At 40.6% G+C, this 23,141-nt stretch overlaps 1 protein-coding gene across 1 annotated transcript; it reads right to left on the reverse strand.

Annotated features, from left to right (window-relative positions):
• Window positions 1-303: 303 nt before the first annotated feature.
• Window positions 304-18,258, reverse strand: LOC104403354 (BPI fold-containing family C protein-like; the record flags this gene model as incomplete). The annotated part of the gene is made up of 9 exons (XM_010011461.1): window positions 18,156-18,258; window positions 15,708-15,819; window positions 9,712-9,775; window positions 9,564-9,624; window positions 8,260-8,351; window positions 6,530-6,703; window positions 5,516-5,569; window positions 4,318-4,488; window positions 304-340 (listed from the first exon to the last, which is right to left on the reverse strand). Coding segments are annotated over exons 1-9 (868 nt in total), but the record flags the coding sequence as incomplete, so codon positions are not given.
• Between the last annotated feature and the right edge of the window lie 4,883 nt (window positions 18,259-23,141).

A 23,141-nucleotide genomic window follows, 5' to 3' on the forward strand; every position in this document is an offset into this window, starting at 1 on the left:
TCCAGCCCTTGCTCCTAAGCCTAAGGTGCCAGGACAATAACCTGGTGCTGAGCATCTCCTACATGTGGTGAGCTTCGGAACAGTGCCATCAACATGAATATCCACCCTTTGCCACCTAAAACTTCATCTGTGTAAATCCTCTCTGAACAGCACTCTCAGGTGTCCGAGAAGCCAGCTCCCTAAGTTACACCATCTACTCCCTACAAGGAAACAGAAGGAAGACTACGTTTTTGTCTTATTACTGTTTAAAAGCAAAGGGACATTAGGAGTGACTGTGAAGGCCCTCATCTCCCCCTTCCTTACGTTTGTAATCAATGTCTGTAGAAATCACCAGATGACCCTGAGGAAAGAAGAACATACAAAATTACCTCACATTTGAAACGGACATAGTCAGTGTCAGTACTCTGGGACTAGATCTTGTGGTAAGACCCTGAGCAGGGCAGGAGACAAGAGTGGCCTTATGCCTCCTGAACTTCAGTTAACTTTAAGTTAGGAATGGGCTCCAATGTAAGTTAATACAGACCTCCAAAAGGCTGAGTAACACCACAGAGACACTCAGGTTGCCTATAAGCACAGGTCACAGAATGGTCATAGTAGTAAGGACTCACATAATCACTGCTCCTAAATCCTGCTGGGAATAGCAGAGCTGTCCTTGTGGTGTCCCCATGCTGGCATACCCCAAAGGGCTAGTGGACACTTTACAACCTACAACTGCTAGGGGTGGGAGGATGGAGGGTTCATTTTTGATCCAGAGTTTGGGGTTTATATCTCATATATAGTTAAAGCTTTTACTATTAGCAACATTTAGACTTACCCAACACAGAAACATACAAAAATGTGCAGTATTCTTTAACAAGAAATTGGGCTTCTCACCGGATTAATTTTTATTACAGGTCCAGTCAGGGTAGTGTGGGCCAAGTTAAGGAGAGGAAATCCTTTTCCTAGTTTATCTTCGGAAAGGAAAAATATAAATACACTTGAATGTAACTACAAAATGTACTTCAGATGCATCTTTCTCAAGGAACTCAATTTGTTTTGCCATTTCCCTTTAACCAGCTGCCCTTGTGCCTCTCAAGGGAGCTACTGTTCCTATGTGCTAAAAAGCAAACAATCCTGTGAAAAAGTTGCATACAAACCTCTTACGATCTCTCAGCTATCCAACTCTGGGACCTGCTTTTGCTCCTCTTCAGATACCTGCCCCACAAGATCTGGTTTCTGCTGTTCCCCATCTTCTTTTCATTTTCTTGTCTATCTGATCCTCTAATCCTGTCTGTCCCTCTTTTTCTCATGTATCCCTAAATCTTCAGATCAAGCCCAACCATATTTGTATTTGCTTTTCTTTTTCTTTTGCATCCCTGCCTTTCATTCTAGTGTGAGGAATCCCTGCTCATGGCAGGGGGGTTGGAACTAGATGATCTTAAGGTCCTTTCCAACCCAAACCATTCTATGATTCTCTTTTCTTTCTCCTCATCAAAGGAGGAAAACTCACTCGCTTCTCTCCAGCAGTCTCCTCACCTCTGTTTACCTCATAGGCACCTTCTTGTACTCTTCCACCTGCTTCTTCCCACCTTCATGTCTTCATCATCCCTCACCCTCTGCATCCCACTGAGCTGATTTTCTATTTTGTCCTGTCTGTGGCAGCCAAGTGAAGACAAATGCAGAGGGAGGTGATAAAGTTAGAAATGCTACCCTGAAGCCCAAAGATGCAAGCATGCTTCTGTGCTTCCCCACTCTGGGCCATTTTATGATCATGGCTTGACTGTAAGGACAAGATTCAAGCATGCCTCAGCTACAGTGCCTCCAGTGAAAAGGAAACCCAAGCCCAGTGTTTGGAAGTGAGCCATGACCTACTCTGTCCTAGCACCTGATCTGTGTGACTGAGGGACCGGGACCGAAGTCCAGCATAGAGTAGACCTGCCCAGATACAGCCAAATGGACAGAAAACCTGCCATAACACAGTGTTTGAAGCTGGGCACTCCCTTTTATGGTTCCAGTCTTGCATTCCCACCAGCTGTACTCAGGAACTGGCCACAGTCCTTACCATTGATTACTGGGATCACTGCACTCCGTAAAGCGTAAGACAGAAAATTCTCTGCCAGGGACATTTGCTGTGAGGGGGAAAACACATTTGGTGATTATTGTCTGATGCCTATGGGATTGCAGCTTGACAGGGGAGATGGAGGGTTAGAACTGGAGTGACATGCAAAAAAGGTCAGAACAGAGCTTGACAGTCTCAGGCAAAAAAACATCTTTTTTTGTTTAAGTTGCAGCCCTGAGATGTGAAATACATATAGCAAAAAGCTGTCCCGTTTTCCTGCAATAAGTTGAAGTCTTTTTCTTTTATTTTTTAAGTATCTGAGTTGAACCTTAACTTTATGAATTAAATTTGTTCAACCCCATTTCAGCTGTCAGAACCCAGTTCTCAGAACTGAACTGTTCTCAGGGTGGCAAAAACTGCTCTGTCCTGGTGGTCTGTCTTATGCCACTGTGATTAGTGCCCTCCTCCTGTCACTTAAAGATGTAGGTTGGGCTGAGCTGCTGCAGAGTCATATTGACCATTTCTCAGTCTACAGTGGACGATCTATCGAATGGCATGGGGTTTCTTTTATTCCCTCTTTCCGACTTGCCTTTTTATGATATTTCATTGAAGTGATTTAAGATAATCCCTGAAACTGAGCTTATGCCTGACTTTGTATTCACTCCAACTGCTATGTCTACTCAATCCAGCTGTGAATTCAGGCTGGCTGTCAGAAACAGCTAGAAGTGCTAATCCCGTGCCTGTTTTTGTGCTGCTGTATACTGAAGTGAGCAGAATCAACTATGACAGCTTGTTAGATCATGCAGACCCAGGCAAACATTTCTCATTGTTTCAATTAATGTTACATGGTAATAATTCCATAATATTTGGAGCTTATGATGAGAAAACAAACCAAAACCAACCAACAAAACCAAATAGACAAAACCCCAAAGCAAATCAAAACTAAAAAAACCCAAACCCAAACAAACACTCCAAGAGGTATTTCCTCTTACTGGAAAGAAAAAGAAAAGCAGAGAATATACTATTTCAAAGCAGAAAGAGCAGTGGCATGATATCCCAAGACAGACCAAGAATTGTCCAACAACAAGTTCAGATGAATTTCTGTTAACACTGAAGGGCTCAGCTACCTTACCTAGGCACTGAAAACATCAACTTACCTCAGAGAAGCCAAGAATGGAGTGCAGCAGGGAGAATTGGAGCCTGAGGAAAAGAAGTAAAGGAAGAGAATTCACTAGACAGGATGAAGGCACAAGTGACACACACCGCTTGGAGCTTCGTTTGAGGAATTTCACACTGATTTCATGCTCATCCACGCATTTAACTTTGCCAAAGACTATTAGATTGCCAACAGCTTTTAACCAAAACTGGCAAAACTACAACTGAGTTCTAGAACCACTGGGATCTTTCTGACACTAACCTCCTCCTACAGTCATTTGTAGTACCGGGCTGTGATTGTAAGACTTGGGAAACAAATGTTTCTGGAATTGCCAGACACAGATGCCTGCCATTCATCTTCAGATCACTGTACGTATAATCATGAGGAAAACCAACATTTTGTTGCTTCCCGATTTTTCCTTAGTTACCTCTTCAGAAGTAATGAGATAATCAGCTTCTGTTTGGTTATTGTCAAATGGGCTCTGGTACTGGCTGTCTGCAGGGAAGAAAACAAAACCAGTCCTCTGTGACTGTACACACAGATAGATACTGTCTTAGATACAGGCACAGATACAATTGCTTTTGTGATTGGAAACACAATGTCTAAACCTTTTATTTGGTCAGTCCATGTAGATAGTGAAATGATTTGTGAATTTGCCACTTTCTGCCAGCAATTCAGATTGAGTGAGCAAAGTGATAATACTGCCCCGATTGCCTCCTTATGATTAGGATCATTTAAGACCTTGCATGGCTGACATAATTGGTTCACTTTCAACCTAATGAAAAGATGTCTGGGGACACACTGAACTATTTTATAACAAACAGTTTAGCAAGAGTGGGCATCAGGTAATCACATTTTTACATATTACAATTTATTCTGCAATGATCACTCAACGTCCCACATGGAAAAAAAGGGCTCTCATAAGTAGCTCTCTGCACCTGCCTATTAATTTCTACAATATGTGGTGCATGTTTCCTCCCTGTGAAATACAACAGAGCAGTATGCATATTTGTGGCAAACCAGTATACGCTATTTTATGTTGATTTTCAAAGGATCTGGAGGATTACTGTGTGATTTGTTCAGCCCCAGCACTGAATGTTATCTTCTAGCTCATATTACTTACTAGATTCCCCGCAAAGATGTACTGGGTGGTTGAATGTGGCAGAACAGCAAATACTTCCACACAGCCAGTGATCTGTAGGATGCATCTGTCTGCATTTAAACTGACTTCAGGCGGTGAGGTAGCCACCAGCTTCAGTAGCACTGGGCATGCTGTTAAGTAACTCAGGGCAATCTGTGGAATTTTGAAGAGGAAAAAGATGTTGAATGCTGAGTTAAGCTTTTTTTAAGCCACAATTTCTGTGGCTGCATCATAATCACCTGCTCTATACCAATCCTCTTGTTCATTAACCTATATTAAAACCACGTCATTTTAACAGTACCAACTGAAATTCTGAATTTAGCATTACATATGCTCTGAATTTCAAAGACTGTAAAACAAACGATGAAGTTTTAGACCCACTGATATTGAATATATATAAAGAAGTAATTTAAAGGTTGTTCCTGAAAAACCGATTTCAAGATTTGGGGATTAGCAGTCCATGTTGAAGAAATGAAGGAAGTGAGAGATTCCAGAAAAGAAGAGGAAAAAAATTTATCCTGACAATACAAAGAATTTGGAAAAGAGGCAGCCTTCCAAAAGAGCCAATCTTTTGAAAAACAGAGAAGCTCCTAGAAAGCGTTGGAACTAGATGATCTTTGAGGTCCCTTCCAACCCTAAACATTCTACGATTGTGTGACAAAGCTTTAGCTTGCAATGCCACAGATTACAAATTTCATAGTTTTATAGTAAATGATGCCATATTAGGGATTTTTAAAGCATCTCATAGTATCTTAGTTTCTTCTATCACATTTGTAAACTTAGCTACTCATGACTATTACTTCCCATTGTATATAATCACCAGCTATCTTTGCATAAAGAGGTCAGGCTACCAGTAGCAGAGATACCATTACTTGGAACAGAAATGAGACTGATCTCACAGAAGTCTACCACTTAATCTTCACAACTGTTTCAAACACTGAGAGCAGATCCAGCACTTAGAGGGGTACGGAACTACCAAAATGTAGTGTGATATAGTTAGGAAGAACATAGAGTTATGATGGGGTAGACATGTATCTTTGAATCTTGTACTAATCATAAACCAGCTCAACTTCTTTGTCTCTTCCAGACTTTTGCAGATGAGTTAGTAGACAGATAGTATCCGTAAGAAACGTTAGCTACTGCTCCTTCTTAAAAGGTTTGTACAAGTAAAAGTACCCACCTCAGGAACAAGATCTTTGAATAAGGCAGTATTTAGGTTAAATGTTGTAGCAAGCTGTAAACAAAAGGAGTAAATTAGATCATTTTAACAGCTTGGAAATGAGTTGTTTTTTTTTTGAAGAACAAAACAAACCACAATGTATCCTGTTTACTTTACTTTTACATAATCCATGTTCTCATTTACTATTTCCTTGCCCCAGAGTGATTTCTAGGGGCCCCACAATGCTCTGTGGGACAGAAGAGAGACAGATTTGGCATGGACATGTTTCAGAAGCAGCTACCAGCGAACAAGCGTTATTCTTTGAAAGAACAGACATGGCACACTGCTTACTTCCTGCCTTTGGGACTTTCTTAGATGAAATACATTGAGTCTGTCAGAGGCAATCAAAAATCTCAATTGGTCTTTTGCTGCTGACCACTGATGATGTTTGTCAGTGCCATTTGTGTTACCAATTTTTAACAAGATCCTCTTAGCAGCATTTTGGTTAGCAAAACTTCTTGGAAACTCTTGACTGTTAATGCTAGTATGGAAACAGCGTTTATGAGAGATGTCTTGTGTGTTCTTCACCACAGCTGAAAGCTTAGCTCCCTTGTACCTGCTTCTTACCTCAATCTGCTGCTCTGTTAAGTCCTAGGGTTTGTTCTAGCTCTCAGCATAGCCAATACATTTGTTGTGAGCCATCATGCAGCAGACTTCAGTACACTTTTTCCTGTCTTGCCCTTTCCTATATAGAATACATGCAGAAAAAAAGCTATTTTTTTGCTTCTTTCTGCCACTTCTTGCACACCAACTGTGATGTTCGTATCTGTCATTCCTTGCGTAGAGCTGACAAGAAGTTCGGACTTTGGCTCTTTCAAATGGTAACATGCAGAATGAATGCCATGAATCCCTCCTACAAGTGGTAGAAGTGTGACACAAATCTGTGTGAAATGGCAAACATAATGTGTTACTCTCCTCTGCTGACCATCCATACTGCTGATATATGTAATTCTATTACATGCAAATTCCACTCACCTCTTTGGACATGGTGATGTTAAAGGCCCCTGCTCTGTAGTAAGCCAGTGAAGCAGACTTAAGAAAATAACTGGAAACTCCCAGGTATAGCATGGAATCATCCTTGTTCGGGAGAGCAAACAGAGCTGGCACAAAGGGAGGGTCTGTGTGATTTCCTGCTGGATAGACTGTGCCCTGCAAAGAATCATTGTCAAGTGTTTCTGGTTATAAACATTTGTATCTGTCAGAATACATTAGCAGTGGCTGAACAGAAAGAATTCTTCCTAATCTGAAGAAAAGCTTGACATTTAAGAAAACTTGAAGTAAGCAAGTAAGTTTTTGATATGCCCTAAAAATCAGCAAATTCAGGCTCTTCTGGAAAAATACAGGGATCACAGAGAAAGTTTGAATTTGAGCATTCAAGTGAGTATTCTGAACTGCAGCTATGAGACACACACCAAAAAAAAACCAACATCCCCTGGACAACAGTTTCTTTCTCTTGTGGCAAAGACACATTTGTTAATCTAATTCTTATGGTGACATTTCAAGAAAATCTTCGAGCACACCCAAAAGCACTGGAAATTGCTTAGGACAGGGACACAAAGGAACCTTTCATACCACCTAACTCTTAGGCCTGGTCCAGCTGCCTCAGTTTGGGTGCTGCAAAGGTGTGGGACCTTCGTTCAGTTATATTAAGAAAATAATTCTTAAAATTTGAGAAGGTATGTGAGCTCAGACCATGCAAGACAAGAAAAGCAAGAACAGACAGTAAGTAGTGCTTTTACTGACATGGTAATGGTTAGAAGCTGAAAGATTCAACAGGAAAAATAATGACATGGAAAGGTATAAAACCCTAAGAAAAAGAGTTGAGAGTTGGAAGACGGCAACTCATAACCATCGGGAAGCAGCCTGTTCTCCAAGAAGCACTGAAAAGCAGCAACTTTCTTAACTAGTAACTGACTTACAAAGACTCATGTGGTATCCCACTGGGGTGTCAGTGTGTTAAAGCTTAGCCTGTAAGTTCTAGTTAGCTATAGTACCCAATAAATAATTGCTTAGTATTTTTAAGCTATGTATATCCTGCCTGCAGTGGTTTTTGTGGGTGGTAAAAGTTGCTTGAACAAAATAATGAAGAGGGAGAGTTGCAACCATAGCTCTAGCACATCTTCTTAACTGAAGTCAGTTTTGAAAGCCATGGGGATGCTCTGAATTACCAGGACTGTTGGAGTTGTTAGAAAAGCTGGGTGTTGCTGAGATATCTCTTGCCAACAAAGGTGAAAAATAGATAAGAAAGGAACTGCTGCCTGCTGCTCAAGGACTGTCTGTGACAAGTCTTTTTTCCTGGGTGTGACCTGTACATATACAAGATACTGAGTCATCTCAAAACAAATGCTTTGGATTGCAATCACACTGGTACCCATCATGGATTATGTATCACCAGTAACAGGCAAAGACCAAGCAGCACTGGAAGAGCAGTGTATCTAAAGAACATCTTTGTGCTGTTTATAAAGCACCTCTGAAGAGTTTCAACTCTGAAATAGCTTTGGTTATTTAACAAATGCAGTTAAATTTATTAAATAAACAATTGTATCTGTTTTCCAAAATAGCTCTTGACCAAAATATCCAACTGTCTTTTTGCTTTTCTAATTAAATATTGGAGAGGCTGAGTAAAGCTGTAGTAAAAGGAAATGAATCAACACAAAAGAGAATTGAAAGTCTCAGAAAGCATGATGGTATTAAAGACAAATTACCTTCAAATCCAAGTTCATGTGTGATTTGAAGACTGCAGGAGAACTAACTAGGGAATAGTCTATTTGTGCAAAGGCATCAATCTGGTTTAGGACTAGAAGGATGGATAAAACCAAAACATCTGTTATTACAAAAGCACATCACAAGCAGTTATTGTTTAAAGGCAAAGACATGATAAAAATTACGAATCTGAAAAAGAATAATGGTGGGAAAAGGAAGAAGAAAATAAAAACATGTTATAAGGAGAGAAGAGTATTCCTTCTGGAAAAGTCAGATTGGCTAAAACTAACTCACATACCAGGTAGATTAATACACATGCGCACTACAGTTTTTAAGATTTTCACTTCCTTAATCTTTTGAGGAGGTGCTACACCTGGGATAAGTGGTCTACAAGTCGGTGATCGCGATCTCCCCCTGCCAGAGTTACCCTTCCCCTAATTTCATCTGGGTTTTCCAACTCTATACAGTACTTGATGGACTGCTGCCTTTACAAACCATTATTCTCTTCTATGGTCACCATCTGAGACAGGTATAAATTGCTACCCATTGTTAAAATTTGAACAAGTCCACCAAACAATTTAGCTAAGCTAACATTAACCTTTAAGTTCTGACATCAAGAGTCCCTTGTCCAGCCAACAGTATTGGGAAAAAACCTCACTACAACCACCAAGAAAAAAAAGCAAAAAAGCAAAAAAGCAAAAAAGCAAAAAAGCAAAAAGGCAAAAAAGCAAAAAAGCTGTGGCATTGATTATAGTAGTGAAAGTCTTATTTGTGTTTTTGGACATAGACTTCAATTGTCTTCACGTCTCAGCAAGGCACAGGAATTGTAACTGGTGGGAAGAGAAACACGATTAGTGTGAGTTTTCCTGCACCATCTTGTTATCCCACTGAACTCTAGCTCAAAACAAGATGTGCAAAACAAGATCTTACAGGACTGCATGCAGGATGGGATGTTTGTGAGGTCTTTAGTAGATTACTGCTAACTCAGTTTTTCTGAGACCAGGTTTTCTTACGTTCACAGTAACAAGAGCATAAAGGATCAACATGAAAATGTGCATCTTAAAAATCTAAGGAAATAACACAGTTCAGCTACAGCAGACTGAAAAATTACAGGTGACTTGCTACAGGCACAGGAGAAATCTCAATATTACATAGAAGGTGAATGCAAAAGATTTCTAGAGTGGGGTATAGAACAGGTTAAGGTATGGCTGTATTTTTCTTCCCTCACTTTTTTTGTTCTGTGAACACAGGAAAGGTTTGGTGTCTAATAAAAAAGGCTACAATTTGAGCACTATGAACAACTCACCTGTATGCTTTCTAAGCTGTGCATCCATCATTTGGATTTTGTATTTGATATTCAGGCATAGCTATATGAAAAGAGAGACAAGTCAGTAATGAAAGACCTGTGTTTCAACTCCTCCCTTTGCTAGCTGAAACCATCTTTGAAAACTTACATTTTTATTCAATTTGGTGTGAATGGGCTTCTCAAGATAACCAGATAGAAAGCTGTAGATCCAGCTGGAGGAAAGGAAATTAACACAATGACTTATGTTCCAAGGATCTCAGTCCTTGGAACATAAAATCCAGCAGACTGGGGCATCAATGTTGTTTATATTAACAAAAAGCCATTACAGCTATATTGGTAGAGTGAACAGTTGACTGGTTTAATTTGTGAGTCTCAGATAAATGCTAGGGGTTCTCAGTCTCGACAGCTATTTAGAAGGCAACCCGTGAAGTTGTGAATGTTCATGCTAACATCTTGATAAACAATGCTCAATTAGCCACATTTTGAGTAAGACAAAAAAATTACAGAAAATCAAAACGAGAACTCCAAGCATTGTTTCATGTTCTCTTTTGAAAGTTTTATTCTTAAATTGTAGGTCATCTTGTCAAAAGGCATAATCTGCCTAGATCACCTTCATACCTGTAAACCTCCATGTGGAATCTTGTACTCTTTAATATGCTCAAATGGCCATATTTTCGTATGCAGTATGTCTAGTCAGCTCATTTGCTGGCGCATGCACAAAGAAGTGTGGATTAACCACACTTCACACACTGAGTAAACGAGCCTGGTTTTGAAAACAGACCTTTAAAAATCTATTTTCACAGCCTTCAATAGTCACTCAGATCCTGTAACTGGATCCCTAAAACTAAGAATTTGAATATGCTACAAACCCTGCTGTTTCCCACAAAGTAATTAGAAAACCTTCTTTACCTACCTAGATCCACCATTTAACTTGACTTTTACACTATTAATGCTCGTCTGGCAATTGTGTAGCAATATGGACAAGTGGCCTGTGCTATCCCGTGACACTCTGATGATAACTGCAATAAACAGTCCTGAGATTGACACAGTAATTCCTCCTTGGTCTTTGCTGCTTGGAGAAAAGAAACAAACTCAGTCAAGGAAACATCTGCTTTAAGGGAACAATTTAAGAAACTACCTATAAATCAAGTTTGAAAGCACTTCTTGCTTCTGTCATCTAGAATGAGAAATGGATTTTCTAGGGATTAAAGTAGATTAGGGATATGCATGGTATTCAGAAACAGATTACATGTGGCAGTTTCCAGGATGTGAATCTTCCAGTGTTGTGCAGGATTTGACAAGTTGGCAAAAATGTCAATTTCACAGCAACACAAGACATTCCAGTCCCTCAGGATAGTGAAGGCCTTCAGGACTGCAGCAGCAGAAGTCAGGTAGTTAATAAATATATAACCCAGTGGTTCTCAACTCTGCAATTGTTATATGTTCCTCTTCACTGTAACGGTTTTCAATAACCCTTTAAAACATACAGATTACTTCATTCTTTGTTCAGTCCCAAACACACTAATTTTCCTTTCTGTAAAAATCCCTACTAAGAACCCAGCAAAAATATCCTTCTACCTAAATACCATCTAATTTAGGTATTGGGACTACAATTAGGAATTGTGGAAGCTGCACAGTGTATGAAGAGCTGAATGGATGTTAGAGTAACCCTATAAAAACCTTATTTACTGTAACAGAACTGGCACTGAAAGCATCAGTTTTCATCCCATCGTCCTGATTACTTAGGTTTCCTTTTTGCAGGCATTACTATAGTAACTGCCTGGGTAAAGTATAATATACCTACTATAGTAGCTGCACCATACTACAGAGAAAGAGCCCTTGTCAATATGAAGCTCAGACCATGAATCTTTCTGCTTTCCTCTTTATTTTACCAAGCTAAGCAAAAGTCCTGGGGAAAGAAATTGTAATCCCAAAAGATTAATCTCAACTCAGCCCTAAACCATAGACTACCCCTGACCAAACCAGTGAGTAGTATTGCCAGTCACAAAGTTCCTCCTACAACCACTGTCATTTTAAACTGCACCTTTCAGTCCATGTATGTGCATTAAGTGGCTGTTTGGAGAAAGCCACTCTTCAGAACCTCGTTTTCCAGTCCCTGACCAAACCCCTGTATCACAAGCCAGTAGGAAAAAACATTTTCCCAAGGAGGGTTGTGCAACACTGGAACAGGTGCCTTGGAGAGGTTGTGGCATCACCATCCTTGGCTACACAAAATCACTGGACAGCTGACCTCATCTAGTCTGGTCTCTCTTTTGAGAAGAAGGCTGGACAAAATGATTTCAGAGATACTTCCTACTAGATTTACCCATCCTTGAGTGACAAGGACCACTGCAAAAGGATCTCAACCCTCCTCCCTTTCTGGGCTGCTTGGGAGATGGGGAGAAGCCCAGCTACTTAGGTCCTCTGTTCCTGCATCCTTATATCTGCTCTTCTTCAGGAGGAATCCTGATTCACTGGGGCAGGGATCGGCTCCATACCTCCAGAAGCAAAGAGCCTGCCAGGAGATTTTACAACTGACAGAGTGCTCTGGGACACAGTGGAGAAGAGGGCTAAGGTAACAGCTGGAAACACAGGGATAACACTATCACAACTAAAAAGTTGTGGTAAGACCCATCTTACTGACCCTGGAAACAGCCCAGGAGGGGTGGATGGTCAATAGTCTCCCTTGGAAATCTCATTTTCAGCTGGCTTCTCTTAGTCTGCTACCCAGAAAGCAACATGTAGGACTAGAGAACAGAGGGGGTGAGGAGATGGGCATATTCTGGATCTGTCTAAATGTACAACCATTCACAAAATGTAACGTTGAACAAAGCAGCCCCTCAAAAAGGCAAGAAAACCCCTTCATCCTCTCTACTCCATCAAAGCTGGTTTAACCACCTCCACCATGATCTGCTCCGCCAAATCCTGAACACCAACTTCCTGCTTCCCTTGCTCTCTGTGAAGTCTTGAGAGTTTTGCACATCTGGGGTCTCTCCAGACTGTGCCCAGGTCCTTATCCTTTAGCAAGAGGGAAGCTGGCTTCACGTTTGGAACTGCTCATTTGCCCTGCTGAAAAAAATCCTTGTCCTCACAATACTGGTACAACAAAAGGAACAACAGACAGGTTGGGGACACAGTGACAGCAATTTCCAGCCACCAGTACTGAGACCGAATGCAGAACTGCATGTCCACACTCCTTTGAAATCAGGACATGCTGTGAAACACGCAGCCTGGTGATCCATCTTGTGCTATCTGGCTCACAAACAGAGCAACGCCTACTGCTGTTACCAGTTACTCCATTAACCCAAAGTTGTAAAGATTAGCACCTTGCCAACTTTTCTGATATCCCAGAAGTTTTAATCTTCCCCCTGCCCACAAGAAAATCTAGAATATTATATTAAAATCCTAGAGCAAAAATGCTGAGGTAAAAAAGTGGAAAAATTGGTATTCAATCATGTCATTAAAAACAGTCTCATACTGCACAGGCTCATGAAGCTAAGTCAGTTTTTCATAGTGACCTTAATTCTGAAGTTTCCAAAGTCCTGAACTGGTTGGCATTGTGACAGTGCCCTTCCTTTAACAGGAGCATTTTGTAAGAGAGTATGCACTATACCAGCAAATAAATAATTAGCTATAAAGTCAACCTTCCAGTTATACTGTACAATGAAAGTAACAAACATGGCCACTGCAAACTCTGTGGTCCTGTATGTTCATGTCATGTATCATGTAATATATAGTCTGGACAAATTGAGCATACTAACAGATGGTTGACCTGATACTTCCCAAAGAGACAATTTGAGGGGTAGAATAATTTAAAACAAACAAAAAAGCATTAGTTGGCAAGGGATGTTTTCCCTTCAGAAGTTTATTCAAATAGATTGCTATTAAGTAATAAAGCATATCTGACCTGAAAAATAATTACCAAAAACATTTCTTAATTTCATTTGCAATCCTTCTCCCAGATCTGCCCCCTCCCACCTGTATTTCCCTGTACAATACTTACAGCAGCCATGTGTTCATTTTCCAGTCTGCACTGATTGTAGCAGAAGCATGTGCCACTGACAGACTAATGCCAGTGCCAGGAATAAAGGAAGCAGAAGATTCTGGGAAATCTACAACATTAATTCTGAGCCTACAGAATACAGAAAGCGAGGTATTAGACTGCATGTCAAAAGAGTAAGAAGGACTTCTGATCACAGAAAATCCTGCAACTATAAAAGGCAAAGTTCATGCTTTGGTGAAAGTATTTCTCAGAAATTACTAACCCTTGTATATTTCATGAAAAAAAGACACTCGCACCATTACACTTAATAGCATCCTTGGAAAAAAAACCCTTGATATCTGGCCAGGCAAAAAAGGATGTCTGGATAAAACAAAAACCTCCCCTTGGGAGAAAACCAAATTCCTTAAAGTGAAATGTACTTGCTGGGGTAAAACAAGTCTGTGTGTTGAACTCAGATGCTACATCTATAAATACATCCAGGTTGTCTGATTGCTAGCATTTGCTGAAGAACATCAAAGTTTCTCTTTCCCCAGTCCGCTTCCTTGCCTCAGCAAAGGGCTCTGGAGAGGATCCATTTTTCTAAACAAAATCTTACTTGAAGATTTCCCTGCCAAAACAAATGTTTCTGATACTCAAGCATATTGTCTGACAAATGGGTGCGTTGAATTAAACTGAACATTGTAAAGATATCAGCTGTAATCTTATCATGTAGCATACATTCCTCATTGTTTCCTGATATCTGTCAGAGATCTCTGAAAATATTGCCTTTCCTCTACCTTCCCTGGGGCAGGAGGCAGCAGCTTCTTTTGGTTAAAATGACCATAATTTTCCAATAACATCTTGGGCAGCAGTAAGGATGCCTTTAGTAACCTTTTTTGCTTGCAGTGAGCTTAAGTCAGGTTATCCACTGGGAAGACAGCCAACTTCAAGAACTGTGGCTGGGAGAATGAACTGGGGTTTTGAAGACCATGTAATAATTTAGGCTGGAATGGGACATCAGGAGATTTTATGGTTCAACCCCCTACTCAAAGCTGGGACAACTGAGGGGCCCTGCCCGCCTGAGTCTTGAACACCTCCAAGGATGCAGATTTCCCAGACTCTTTGGGCACCTTCTCTGGTGCTCCCTAGCATTTTTGCCTAACTTCTAATTGGAACTTTTCTTGATGTAACTCATGTCTGTTGCCCGTTGTCCTTCCACTGTATACCTCTAGGAATAATCTGGCTCCATATTCTCTATAATCACTGCCCAGCAGACAGTGGAAGACATGCAGTAAGACACATGCACCTTCACCCCCATAGTCTCTTCTTCTCCAGCCTGTCCAAACACAGATTTCCCAAATGTGCAGGGATTAAGGTCACAGGGATGGTATAACAGAATGAGGCCTGCTGGAAAGCTGGCTATTCAGAAAACATCAAGCCCAGGGAAAGGATGCAGACCCTACCTAGTAGAAAGTACATGAAGTCTCACAGATTGGTACTTCTTGCCCAGAAGTTTCCGTTTTTCTGAAGCTAAAAAACAGCCTATTGGAAGATGGGATTGAAGGCTGTAGAAAAACCTGCTTTTATGTTAGTCTCCTTATCTGGAGAAATTGTAGGAAACACTACAAAACTGCTTTTCTGCTGGCTGCTCCTGGTATAATATTTTCCTCAGCAGAGGTGTTGAGCCCTACCCAATCAAAATCCTGATCTAACACATCATAAATCCACACAAAAAGATTCTGTACAAGTCATCTTCCTGCCATGCTAGCCCAGATACACCACCCACTGCACACATTTTCATCTTAGCCCTTTGTTGTTTTTCTCTCATCAAACACAAACAAATTATTTTCACTGCTACGGGTCCTTTCTAGCATCAGACTATTAATAACACCAGTTCTACCATCTTTCCCACCCATTTCCCCTGCTCTATCATAGTCATGCTTAGACGTGTCTTGCCCCAAACTTTGATTTAAAAAAACCCTAAAAAAACTAGCCAAGGTGCTCCTTCAGATGCTTTCTAAAACTCATCTCCAAGTATGGTAGAAGGAAGGACTTAAAAAACAAATCAGAACAACAGTAACAAAAAAAAAGGCTGCATATTTATTACTACGTGTTAATAATAAGCTGTTTCATCCTAAAACTTTGAAATGTATTTACTTTACCTTGAAATGACATAGTTGACCTTAACAACAGAGAAACTCTCCCTTCCACTCCAGCTTGGGAAAGTCTCTTTCTGTACTTCTTGCTTCAGGAGCTCCATCCCAATCCTCCTGCCTACAAGGGGACAGAGGAAAGCACATGCCTTGCAGATTGGATTCAGGAACCCAAAGGTCCAGATATACTGCCAAATAATTTAAAAATCACATTTAACATAGTTCTTGAAATGCTCCGATTCTATGATCCTTACCCTAGACCTCCTTCCAGCTACTTACACACCCATTTATAACTTCTATTAGCCTCACATACTAATGATTTAACCCAAGACCAAGATCATCTGTTAGGATCACTTTGTCCCTGAGTTGTATTTTATATTCTAAAAGTCCTGTTAGTTTTCTGAAACTGTTTCACTTCCTTCACTTCACTCACTATGTGAATAGCCTTGGGAAACACTTGGTCATCACCTTTACCTCAGATTGTCTCAAAGCTTTTGGGTGAAAAAGACAGTTAAGAAGTAGCAAGATGACTTCTGTATGTAGTGTTCACTTATGAAAAAAGTGTGATACATGCATCTGATGTGCTGGCACGTCAAATGCAGAACTATCTGGATCGTTGTTCGTGTACAGGAAGTTGTTTGACATTTAAAGACAATCCTTTCAAATGTTTTCTTCCCATTTCTTTCAGCCTACATTTGTTTTGCCACTAACCTTATATATTACAGCATGCTGCAGATTTCTGACTTATTTCCTTACTTTCTCTCCTTGCTTTAAGGAAGCCCTACTTTTTTGAATGCTTCAATGCTACTTGTGCATTGATAATAGACCTATAATCAACAAACAGAACATCTTTAAATCCAAAATTCCGGGTGCCTTCCTTGTTTTTGCTCATCTTTGATAAAGCCACTGCTAAAACTTTAATACAGGAATGACATTCTGTTTTCAGATATTTTTAGCATGAGTTTCTTTAGGTTTTGGCCACACAGTTGCTAAATACAAAATACGTATTTTTTTTTCTCCCCCAGACTTCAGTGTATTAAAAAAGCAAAGAACTGTAATCAATGATAACTCATTACTGGAATACCTTTTTATAAAATGCATCTTTTACAAAGGAGAGATAAATTATGATTCCTTCAGAATTCCTGCCTCCAAAGCAAAATATGGGCTCCCACTGAAATAACTTAAAGCTCTCTTATGGCTGTCAGTGAAAGCAGCCAGTAATCCTGCTGGAATTTCTCTGAGTGTTCTTGCAGCACAAAAGGAGCACGCAGGCAGGATCTATTGCCTCAGCCTTCAAATCTCATATAATGAGAAGAGACATGGAAGGCACCACGGTCTTCAAATACAAGAAATACCTTCAGGAGGCACACTGTTAACATCTGTTCTTGCTACTAATGCAGGAGCATTGGCTCAGCACTTGAAGGCCAGGCTGAATGTCACAAAACGTGCTGGGCTCACACTAAGAAATACCAGGCTGAGTTCTCATTTCTAAAGACATGAGAGATCCCTGGGGAGCGACTTGTCCTGTATGTCATAAAAAGATATGAAGATCAATTCTGTTTTGGGTGACTGGTGTTTGCCCTGCACTTCTCAATTCCTCAAAGCCTTTAAAACAATGCTCAAACAGAGAAATAAGTGGACCTGATCCTTGCTTTCATCTCAAAGGCGTAAACCCTGAGCTTCTACTTTTCATTTCACAAGTCTATTGTTTGCCTGTCAGCATGTTCAGAACATAAATGACAATTAATCCTTAGCATGACCCAGCCTTTGTTGAATTTGTGCCTTGTTAACCTTGATTATTAATATTAATTCTGTAAACAACTGAAATTATACTGTGTGCCCGCCACACCCATGGACTAGGTCTTAGGTAAGAGACAGTGAAAGTTAGCATGATTAGAAAGAATATGGAAAATATATTCTGGAAATTGCTGACATTCTGTTAAGGGGCAAAATTATGGCAGGCAGTTACTAGATTTTTTTGAAAGAATGGCACATTCAGATGCTATCCCACACCAAACAGATGAATGAGAGTAAAGGTATGCTGCTACTTGGCTGTTCAAAAATGGTAAGCTTTTTACCAAATTGTATCTTATTATCTTCAATAAAATACTGCACTTTCAATTAGGTTTTTGACACTTCAAAAAAATGAGCAATTATATAACCATCTCATCCTAGTTCTATGAAAGTAGATTGATATGAGGAATAAAGCAGAAACACTGTTGGAGTGTAGGAGAATGTACTCCCCAATAGAGGGATAAATTCACACCTGGGGTGCACAAAAAGGAAGGAAATAAGGAAGAGAAGAGACAAAAGGTGTTCCTGGTGTGAGGTGACAAAAGGAATTTATTCTATGTCAATAGTTAAGAACCTTGTTTCTACCCTGCACCTTTATTAAGGAACTATATTCTGTGCATAAAGTATTTATCATAAAGTAACTTCTGGCAATCTCCGACATACCATAGTCCAGCCCCTTCTGAGTAATCCTCACTTTAAGACCAGGATTAGCCTCAAGCCGCAAGGACAGCCAACACAGCAGGAAAGAATACCATGTCTTTGGCATCTTCTCACCTTTGTCTCAGGACCTGTTAACAACATTTATGATGCAAACATGACCATAAATGATGCTTGAGTCACGAAATATCTGTATCCATCACTTCCCTCAAGGAAAAACTCCTTTGTTTCAATTTGTGTACCTGTCTCACCCTAATGAAGTACCCTACTTACCAGTCTGTAGATACCACATTTGGTTTCTCCATTGTGAACAGTCTGCAAAAATGTGAAATAAAACTTGCAATAAAGATTACAGCTGAAATCTGCCCAAGAGCTAAGAAAGCTTCTGAGGAAAAAAATAAAAGTCACTATCATTGCTTGTACAGGTTTAGCACAGCCATAAAACCACACTATCTTAAACTGATCAGCCTCAGAGGGTACCTCTGAAGAATTCTGTCCTTGTCTTGCCTTGGTCCAGCACTAAACTCTCCAGTTGCAGCACACAGAAGAATTCCTTTCACTTCCAAAAATTCAGGAAAGAAACCTCAATAGGTAACAAACACAAGACAAACAGTTCTCAAACTTGATAGCAAATATAGTGTCTCCCAACCTGTAGTCCAGAAAGAGCACTTTAGTTTCAAAAATCTCTCTGCTGTTATCACAGAACTGGAACTGGATTTTTCAGTTCCTCTCTTGCTTCATTGTTTCTCGTTACTCTGCAGCATGCTCAAATATAGGTAGGTTTTCTACAGCTCACTCAACAATGCCAAATCAAAAAGGACTCAATAGCTTTAAGACTTTAACCCTTCCTACACACTGATATTCCATATGGAATATCGCCTCTGAGGGAGAAGGAATACAAAATTCATGTTTGATAGGAGAGATATATTGGCAGGAATACTTAAAGCAGCAAATGATACAGACACAAGTTTGATAAATGACATAAAAGCAGGTGATCACCTCTCCACAACTACTGGAAATACCCACAACTACTGGTAATACAGAAAAAACTCAAGTAAGTTCTTGTTTGCGGTTTTCTGCATTTAGTGTGAAAATGCTATTCACTTCCCAACTCACGAAGCAGCAGTCACTCTGGCACAATGAAACCTCCAAATAAAATCCATAGGAGGCAAATGCTGCCCTTACCCCACAGGTTATTTTGTGAGCAGGTCTGGGACACCCGTAATCTTCTGGAGGTTTTGCAAAGGCATTGTGTTACCACAGCTTTTCCTGATCATGGCTTGCCTACTGATGGCCTTCATACAGTCTTTCAGAGCCTTGGAGCAGAGTTGCCTGAGAACTATCATGTGCCAGGCTGCAAAAAAAATTAACATAGCTGCAGTGCCTACATAGAATCCATTAACAATGGATAACTATGTTGGGAGGCAGTTGTCTGATGAGCCAATGGAAAAAAAACACTTTCCATTGTTTGGATCCATTGAGTTCATGCTGCTGACCTCTGTAACTGCCCTATACGAGCACCTGAACCAGGACCACAACATTCATTTTTACCAAAGCCCATTTATAGCAAAAAAAAGAATTGGTGTTCTTCTTCTAGCTTTGCACTGCACACTGCCCACATGATCAAGAATTGTAAGGGTGATCTTAAGCTGGTTCCCAAGAGACAGGGGAAGACTAAGAGATACTGAGACCTTGGACAGGAATGTAGGAGGCATTACTTGTCTGGGATCTGCCCAGATTCAGACCCGAGTCCATCATTTGCATAGATCTATTCTAAGCTTTCCTCTCTACTTTTCTTCCAGCTATTTGGCTCACTCATTAGTCTCGTATACACTCTCTGTAGTGGCAATTACAGAAAGAAAAGTAATGGAAAAGGCCCACTGGCTCACAGCTTTATTCCTACACTTAGTTTTCAGGGAAAAAAAATGTATTCCATGAGGTATATAACTGAAGCAGTGGCCTTTACTTTTTATAGTTCTCTACCATGGGAAGTTGACTGCAGGTCAATAGGACTCCAGCTATATTAAATTTCAAATTTCTCAAGAGAAACCATCAGGGCTATCAATAGGGCTTTCCTTCTTTGGTGGAATGGATTCTATTGCTTGTGTTCCACACTGACCATGTAGGGGAGAAAAACCCTTAATAAAGTACTTTGAGCTGAGAAACAACACTGTCTTTAACAACCATTCTGAGCTACTTATAGCCAGCTTTCTTTAGTCACCATACTGTGTATTATTTTAATGAATTAGACTTAAAAATAATTCACCATTTCTGATGAGGGTGAACTATGCTGAAAGTCAAAATTCTTCTGAATAAAGCCACTTCTTCTAGCTTGTAAGCACACAGGTTTCCTGTACTATTTTGACACAGTCTTCTTCCCAGCCTGAGGTCAACTTCATACATGGCCATTGGAAGTCTCCTGCCTGCAGACTGAAACAAAGTGAAAAAGGTGGAGAAAAATATTACTCATCAACCCTTTTAGAAAGATGTGTGAGGAAATAATAATATCAGGTCATTTGAAATTTGCACAAACTTGAAAGCTGTGGAAAATGTTTTAGCCTTTCATCACGACCATTTCTTAGGATGTTCTCCTGTTTAATACTTACTGTTGTGTGGAGAATGTGTCTAAACCTTATGTTGAGGCATGATTCATAAAATTCAAAGGGAAAACTGGCAGAATGCCATCAGGAATGCTCACTTGTAACTGGTATAGCTGGTTGCCTAATAACAACTACTATAGCTAGCTCCTGAGAAACTGAACTATTTTGTTTCAGGCAACTGCTTTAGCTTGTGCAAGCTACTGAAATGGTACTTCTGCTACAAACATCACAACCGAACCCAGGAACATTTCTCATACCAGGGAAGCCTCCTCCACCCTTCCTAAAGAGGTGCAGACTAAGCTGCCCTGGTGCCAGTGAGAACCCTGGAAGGTGGCTGGGACAGGGACAACACTAAGGACAAAAGAGTGAGGCATCCATGGCTACTGGAAAATGGTCACAATGTTGAGGCAACAGGAGGCCTCAAACTTCGAGAGAGGAAAGCAATTTTTGACAGACACAACGTTCTAAATCCCTCCTCACATGTTCTCCTTCCTATCCTCTTTATACCTGTCCTTACCACTTCCTCCCACTCTCATCCCCCTCTGCCACAACAACTTACTCTTCCAGATTTATCCAGGATGTGGCCCCATTTGATGAGGACTGCATAAGCACTTCTCAGAAAGAGGTAGTAGCAAACAGCATAGCAAGTTTCTCAGGAAATCACTTGGTTTAATGCTCACAGCTGAGGGCCTGATACTTAACACCAAGCTGATTATAATAAGCATCAGCTCTTCCACTGCTCAACAAGTGGTATTCCATCTCAGTAGTCCCTTTGTCCTTCCTTTCATCACCTTCACCATTACTAGCCTCTCCTTTGCATCAAGCAATTTACTGATGTGTTGAAACCAGATGATGGTTGCCCTTCAATTTGAGACTTACTTGACAGCAAACCAGTGCTGTCAAAGCAAACTGAAGGTCAGCAACCACATTTAGGTGGGTTTGATGACCGTGTTCAGATGACATTAAGGGGATTTCACCTGTAGCCCAGAACAGAATTTTTGTTGTTTTAGTCTCCTTTTTCTGACTGGCCCTGTAAGTGCTGAAGGGACACAGGTAGAGCTGTTCCTATAAATGCAGGTTTAAGCAATGTGAGTAGTGCAACAATGAGCAGTTTTACTTGGTGATAGCTGTGTAAGATAAATGCTTCAAGTTCATTTTACGTACTTTTTTGCACTGTATTTTTAGAAAGTACTCCAGTTTTCCTGCACCTCATATTTCTTGTACTATTCCTTGTATGGAGGTATGCAAGTAAATTGTATTAGAAAGTAAACCAAGATGAACTGAGAATACGCATTGCTCTGAAGTTATCTCGAAATTCACCATTCTCTAAAATGAAGTGGAATCCATCAAGTAAAAACTTGAATAAATCACACCTTTTACTATTTCTCCCCAACTGACATTACACTTCTGCAAAATGTCTTTCTTCCTCAATGAATCTGAGTATACATTTTGAAAGATCCATGACATATCCTGGGCTGCATCAGAAGGAGCGTGACCAGCAGGTCAAAGGACGTGATCCTGCCTCTCTACTCTGCTCTCCTGAGACCTCAGTGGGGAGTATTGTGTACAGTTCTGGTGTCCTCAACATAAAAAGGACATGGAGCTGTTGGAGCAAGTCCAGAGGAGGGCCACGAGGATGATAAGAGGGCTGGAGCACCTCCTGTATGAAGACAGGCTGAGAAAGTTGGGGCTGTTCAGCCTGGAGAAGACTGTGTGGAGGCCTTATAGCAGCCTTCCAGTACCTGAAGGGGGCCTATATGGATGTTGAGGAGGGACTCCTCGTTAGGGACTGTAGTGGTAGGACAAGGGGTAATGGGTTCAAACTTGGACAGGGGAAGTTTAGATTAGATCTAAGGAAGAAGTTCTTCACAGTGAGGGTGGTGAGGCACTGGAATAGGTTGCCCAAGGAAGTTGTGAATGCTCCATCCCTGGCAGTGTTCAAGGTCAAGCTGGACAGAGCCTTGGCCGACATAGATTAGTGTGTGGTGTCCCTGCTCATATCAGGGGGCATGGAACTAGATGAGATCTTAAGGTCCTTTCCAACCCTAACTACTCTATGATTCTATGAAGATGTGGAGAGGGACTTTCTTCCCAGAGCATCACACATAAAGCGGAACTAAAGCCAGTAAACTTGACCTTGAGACACTTTAATATTTTTGGCGAGATTATCTGACCACAGGCACTAAAACATTACCTCAGTTGTCTGCCTTACAAAAAACCCCAAACTCCTTTATAGAACAGCATCCTTCATCCCTTCCCCTAGCACATCTCCATGAACTTCGGCAACAGTTCAAGGCCCAGCCAACACCAGGCACGTTTCAAAGTAACATCTAAACCGGTGTGTCAGTGAAGCGGTAAGAGCAGCCCAACCGAACCCCTCCACACCACACAG

Source organism: Nestor notabilis, unplaced genomic scaffold (genome assembly GCF_000696875.1).
Source record: "Nestor notabilis isolate BGI_N333 unplaced genomic scaffold, ASM69687v1 scaffold463, whole genome shotgun sequence".
NCBI classification, from domain to species: Eukaryota; Metazoa; Chordata; class Aves; order Psittaciformes; family Psittacidae; genus Nestor; species Nestor notabilis.